Source organism: Halyomorpha halys, unplaced genomic scaffold, assembly GCF_000696795.3.
Source record: "Halyomorpha halys isolate HHAL.00 unplaced genomic scaffold, Hhal_1.1 Scaffold84.1, whole genome shotgun sequence".
Lineage (NCBI taxonomy): Eukaryota > Metazoa > Arthropoda > Insecta > Hemiptera > Pentatomidae > Halyomorpha > Halyomorpha halys.
Window position 1 is genome coordinate 519,365 of NW_027110155.1, and position 6,988 is coordinate 526,352.

Below are 6,988 nucleotides of genomic sequence, written 5' to 3' on the forward strand. Positions count from 1 at the left end.
GTCATAATATCACTTACAGCAAATTTACTTGATATGTATATATGTATACAGTTGTATGTATCAATAAATAAATTATTAAAAAAAAATATTAATATCGAATTGCATATATTCTTTCTGAGATAGTTTTTATAATAAGAAGCCAAATTTCTCTATTGTCCATTGTTTATTATCATATATGATCTCAAATCCAAACGTCCATAATTCTTTTTCTCTTCACTTAGTCTCCTGATCGCTGCAATGTCCACTCCGTATTAGGGCAATACATTGCACAGCCTGCTCCAATCCAGCAAGCTAACAGTAAGTGTTTACATTAACCTTTAGCGCCCCTAGGTCATTCACAAAAGGCAGTCAAGTTTTTCTTAATATATTCGTAACTTGATAGAATTTAAATGTATTAATAACTAGTTTTCAAGTTTTTCCTTAATAATTTTTATTTCACATGTAAGATAATAATTATTATTTCAATTTCTACTCATTAATATTCTATTGATTTTTATTTATTTATTTAATATGAGTTTATGGGGAATTTATATTGGGGGGCAGGAGGGGAGTTCCTTAATAGATCAACCTTATTGTATTGAATTTCAACTTTGTGACCATCCGGATATTGAAAAAAAAAAATATTATTGTTTGTTGGTTTTATCCCATACTATGAAAACCAATAATTTTTTAGGGCGGGAGTGGAAGGAAATTTTCAATTTCACTACGTTTTATTTTTACATCGTTACGTAAAAAAAAATATTTCGATATTTTTTGCGGGAAATTTACTCTAACTGGAATTGCATCTTTACATAATTTCGGTGGAAAGTTGATTAGAACTTGTGAGGCCGCTGTAGCCGAGTGAGCTAAGGAAGAAATTAGCAGCTTGGAGTCTGCAGTGGCGCCGGTTCGAATCCCTTCCCACTGTAGTTAATATAACCATTCGCTTTCCGCCTCCTCACGAATGCCAGAAATAGTCCATTAAGGGTTAAAAAAAATTAAATTAATGCTTAGTGATTTCAACTTTTTCTGAAAATATATAACAAATATTTGTTTCCAATTTTTTTGATACATGGAAACCACGTTATGGTGTTAAATAACACATTGAATAAATTCTTGTATTATTTTTATACTTAATTAAAGAAGAGTAATTTTTTTTTATTCTAACTGCCCCAGGTGGAAATCGAACCCACTACGTTCCGAACCGTGCGCTCTGGGACCTACGCTCCAATCCGCACGGCCGTCGCGTGCCTACGGAAATATGTATTTAGACTCCTTTTCAATATTTATTTTATCGCAGTAGAGATAGAATTTTAATTCATAAAAAATATACATTGTGAGAATCTGAAAATCTTCAATTTTGTAGTACACCGGAATTTGTCGAAAAAAAAAAGAACTAATCTTTGTTCAGAGCCTCAATAAATTTTAATAAATATACAAAAAACATTTAAAAGACTTTTCAATCTGGTTAGTTTGATTGCGTTGATATTAACATAATTCAATTCAGAAGCCCTAACAACATAATTATGTGACAAAAAAGGCGATTTTTTTTTAAATGTATTTATTGAAATTTACAACTGTATATTATATTATACATTCAGTAAATTTGGTCTCAGTTAAAATGTAGTGATACAGGCGTGTAGAGAAACTACCCATTGGCAGCACTCTAATGACGTTTTTTCATTAACAGGTCTCGTGGCCATCTCGTCAGGCCATTTCTTCATTCTTTTTAGGTGCCTCGAAGGATTGCCAGGAATGGAAAAGGAGGTAGTGTTGGGTTATTAGGAAGTTTATAACGGAAGGTATGGTGTCTGGTTCGGTTATATAAGGAACATTTAGTTCTTAATGTATGATTTTATTTGTGACAAAGTAAAGAGCATTGAGGATTTTACGAATTTTTAATTATTTTTATTTATTCATTGAGGATTTTACGAAGGATTGGAATTGGGAGAAATTCGAAAGTTTAGTGAAGCCCCAAAGCTCAACTCCGTATGTCCAGATTGGCCTTATTACAGTCATGTAGATCAGTCTTTTGTAATGAATTGGTAGTTTAGACCGTTTGTCCTGTAATAGTCGAAATAAACGTGCAGTTTCCTCTCTTTTCAGTCTTGTGTGATAATTCTAGGTTAGTCTACATGTAGTCCATGGTAGCGGATCTGTTGGTCAGGGGTAAGAGGATTTTAAAGAGGATATTAAAGGAAACAGTTGGGCAGTCGGCAGATTTACGACGAAGGGTAAGGGTGATTTGATGGCATTTATTTTAACCCCCTAAATGCGACAGCATTCTAAAGAAGATTTAATTAAATGCAATTTTGATCCAAATCATTTTTTGATCTTCATCTCCGTTTTGAATTGAGTATGGGTTAAATTATAAGATGGAAGGAGAAATTCGTAATCAGCACACTACAAAAACACAAACGTGTCATATTTAGGACTTTTCTACAGGTTTCAATCGAAACCTTTTTTTTATATTCCCTTAGAATAGACTAAGATCGTAAAAATTAGCTCATTTATCTGTTAAGGAATTAAACTTTTAACTTAGATTTTTTCTCCGAATGTATAAAATATTTCTTGTAACTTAAAAACATGTCAACAAAAAAAAAAAAACAGAGAAAAATTGTCTGAACTTCTTTATAAGTTTCAATTGAATATAAAAATTCTTTAGACAAGACTACAATTGGTAATTTTTACGCATGTTCTATCCAAAACGAAGGAGCTACACAAAAAAATCTTTAGCCAAAATTATAGATAATTTACTCTTCTTTAATTTAGTATAAATAGAATACTAGAATTTTTGCGAATAAGGCAGGTTTTTAAAAGGGAGTGGATTTTTTTTTTCAAATACCGGAAACAAAAGAATTTTTTTTTATACATTCAAGGTTTGAATTGAGGTTGATGATTCCCATTGGTCCCAACTGAGCTATTAACGAAACAATACAGATTGGGGCTTGATTTTATCGTGGCCTAAATGTTTGTACAGAAGTTAATTACTTAATTACCAAATCATTTTAAGATTTAATTTATTACATCCCTATTTACTTGACAAATGAAATAGTAAATAAATTTTATTCCTCTAATGAACAAAAATTTGTTTAATGATTCATTACAATGATTGTTTGAGAGTGGTTTATTTCATTATTAACACAAACAATTTTGATCCAAATATATCAACTTTTATTTTCAGAAACTCCCCAACGTTTCGGCTCTCAGGCCATTTTCAAGGGGGCGACCTATAAAAATTTTTGTTTTTATAATAATTACGTTCTTCCTTAACAACATAAAATTGAATGTTCATTGAATTGTATTAAATGTGAAAAAATTATTTTTAAAGATAAGGTGATAACAGAGTCCGAACCTGTTGCAAAAGTTTTAGATTTAAAATATAAATAAATTTATGAAAGTAAATATTCAATTTAAAAACATTATTTGAAATTTTTATGATATTATTTTAATATTTAATTTATTTTAAAGAACATGACATCAATATTTAAGGTATAGTAAAAAATATACATTTAATACAATTCAATTAACATTCAATTTTATGTTGTTAAGAAAACAATGTAATTAATATAATAAACATAAATTTGTCTAAGTTGTCTCCTTGAAAATGACCTGAGAGCCGAAACGTTGGAGAGTTACTGAAAATAAAAGTTGAGAGTTGAGAAAAATTGCATATAAACGCTATTAAGAGAGATCAGTTTAAAAAAATAAAAAAGTTAAGTGAGAATAAATATTGGGGGCCCTCCAAACCTCCAAGACACCTTGGAACATCTGATCAAACTTTTCGGACAATATGTTGTAGCAACTTCTGGACTAAATAAATAAAAATAATTTTTTGTTTAATAAGTTCCTTAATCTTAGCTAGCAAAACAGGTTTTTTGAAATTAATTTTATAAATTTCTGATTAGTTTTAATAATGATCTTTAGTTATAAATAATTCAAACGTCAAATAATATAAAACATTAAGTTTATACAAGTCACTAGCGTGATATCGTAAAAGTAACTTTATTCATTATTAGGGCAATAGAAGTGCAGTCTTAATTTTGTACGCTAAGTCCTAAATAAAAGTTTCTAATGATATGTTTTTAAAAATAGGTTCAAATTGCAACAAAATGGAATATTTTATTTAAAAATTTATTGAATCTATATTTCAACAATAAATTAAACCATTCATAAACAGATCACCAGTGAGCACCATGAACACCATGTACGCCATAAGCTCCGTGAAGTCCATAGCCAAGTCCAGCAGCATAGGCGGGGCCAGCGAAGAGAGATGCGGCAAGAGCTGGGGCACCGAACACACCATGGCCGGCAAATGGGGCTCCAACAACAGCACCACCGTGCACTGGAGGGGTGACAACGACACCGCCGTTAACTGGAGGAGTTAGGACAGCACCACCATTGACTGGGGCGGCAAGAGCAGCTCCACCATTGACTGGGGCGGCAAGAGCAGCACCACCGTTGACGGGACCGGTCAGGACAGCTCCTCCGTTAACTGGGCCGGCGAGGGCAGCACCTCCGTTGACTGGACCTGCGAGGGCAGCGCCATGGGACACTGCTCCGGGAATAACGGCACCGGGGGATACAGCACCAGGGATGACAACACCTGGGGCTACGGCACCTGGGAGGACAACTCCTGGAGCGACGGCACCTGGAAGGACAACTCCTGGAGCGACAGCACCTGGAAGGACAGCTCCATGGGAAACAGCACCTGGAATGACGTGGCCAGGAGAGACAGCACCGGGGATGACTACACCGGGAGCGATTGCACCGGGAAGAACATGGCCGTGGGCGTAGCTCCTCTTAAGCCTGGTTTCGGAAGCCTGAGCTACTCCCAGAACTAAAAGACACAACTGTAAAATAAATAAATAATTATATATCATTAAATGCCCTCTGAATATCCGCGTGTAGGTTAAGAAAATATTACAATTATACACCCACACCATATGTATGACTTACAATGAATGATTTCATACTGTTAGCTTTCCTTACTCAGAGCAACTGCATAGATGCGGCTGTTGGAAGGGCTTTTATACCCGCAAGAAGTCCTTGATCTCCAAGGAAGCGAACATATCTTTAAGAACTACACCCATTTTCTTAAGCGAGTTTTATTAGAATCACTTAAATGAATTGATGATATAATTGTAGATAGAATAACATAATAATTAAATAGGATCAAAGTTGGTATCCATGACCATCCAAAAAAATAATTAAATAGTTCTAAAATGTGAATAACATATGAAACGTAATGTTTGGAGCAGTTTGTTATAACTGGAATCAAACTGAGTTTTTGTTATTTTTTCGTTATTATTATTGCATAATATTTAAAATTTGTTTAAATTAATAAAGTTTTCAACATTATAAATACCAAATCACGCATATTTCAGATATTTTTTCAATATTTTCATGTAATATTGTCTGTTTCATAATAAACTGTATATATTTTTCAATAAACTGCTTCACAAAATTGTCATTATTTATGTTTTTTAATTACGATCTCTAAAAATCATTTAATAATCTGAACAAGTATAGTACTGTAATCATTATTTAACTTTATATAAAAGAGAGTAAGTAATTAATTATTTGTATTTTAAATCACCTTCAATGATTGCTCTCGTATTAAAAATAAATAAAATTAAAAAAAAATTATGAAATGATACCGATTTAAATTAATTTAAATGTTTCTGATGGATATGCAGACCTTTGTTTTAAACAGTTATTAAAGTTATATTATTAATAAATTAAATCGTTTACACAATCCTTTAATTTATAAGTGAATTAGTTTAGAATCGTCTTCAGTTTAGAAACATTCATCTCTATATCCTGAGATGAACAACTACTAAGAATTGTGAAAGTGAACACGAATTATATATTAAAATGAAAAAAAATTTTTTTTTAGAAAAGCCTCTTTCATTACGTTTGTCCATGTTAGGTCATCCAGAATTGCCCATCTTATGTTTGACTCAATCATATGGTAGTACTAATGTTTACACACACTTCCTTTCAGAAGGTATTGGTATATCTTGGAATGAGGTTCTGTTTAAATTTAAAGCATTATTGTAGGACTGTTGCTATGAGATGTGTTGGCCTATATGACTGGTGTATATTTAGGCGATCTTATCTTGTTTAATGATGCCTATTCAGCGCAACATTAACTGTAAATTAACCATGGACGCGACGTATAAGGCTAATTTGAGTATACAAAAAATAAATAAAAACTAAAGGAATTAAATTTAGCAAAACTATGAAATTATGCACCTAAACTCATCGAGTAATATCGATTTCTAAAAGACAAAAGTAACATTTGGTACACGGCGGTATTTTCATTTTAATTTTCCAGGAATGAAGGTGCATGGTATGCACTCACTGAGACTTCAATATTCAAGATGAACAGAATTTAATTTATAAGTTAAACAGGAAATTTGATTAAGCAGTTAATTTTTCTATTTGATTTATCCTGTTAAATTCCTCCGCTGTGTTAGGTTGACACCAGATTTGGGCAAAATTAGCAATAGTTGAAATTAATAGCTTAAATTGCCACGAATACGATATTTATTTATCAATGGTTGATTCATGGCAATTTTAGCAATTAGGTTCAGCTATAGCTACTTTTACTCATCTCTGGTTGACACTGGAGGCTACCAACCCCATTGAGTTCAATATTATTATAATTCAGACAATGTTTAAGTCCAAAAATGAAATAATTATGAACAAATTAGGTCACAGATCTTTTTTTAAATACGTTTAAATTAAATAGTTGCTGAGAAAATATAGATTTATATGTGAGTAGAATTTGCTCAGAAAATTAAGGGATTATTTTTGAAATATTCAAATATAATCATATAATTGATATTGATATATAGTACTGAAGCAACATTAAAAAATAAAAAAGAAGTTGCAATTTTTATTTTTTTATTCATATAAAAATTACCCCCTATGGAAAAACTACTTATACTGAAAAGAGCTTATTATCAGAAGTAAACAGAGCGTGATATATCCACGAGGAAAT

At 31.8% G+C, this 6,988-nt stretch overlaps 1 protein-coding gene across 1 annotated transcript; it reads right to left on the reverse strand.

Annotated features, from left to right (window-relative positions):
- Window positions 1-4,097: 4,097 nt before the first annotated feature.
- Window positions 4,098-5,029, reverse strand: LOC106693035 (elastin). The gene is made up of 2 exons (XM_014439334.3): window positions 4,939-5,029; window positions 4,098-4,832 (listed from the first exon to the last, which is right to left on the reverse strand). The coding sequence occupies exons 1-2, from the start codon at window positions 4,951-4,953 to the stop codon at window positions 4,161-4,163; spliced, it is 687 nt and encodes a 228-aa protein (XP_014294820.1). The 5' UTR covers window positions 4,954-5,029; the 3' UTR covers window positions 4,098-4,160.
- Between the last annotated feature and the right edge of the window lie 1,959 nt (window positions 5,030-6,988).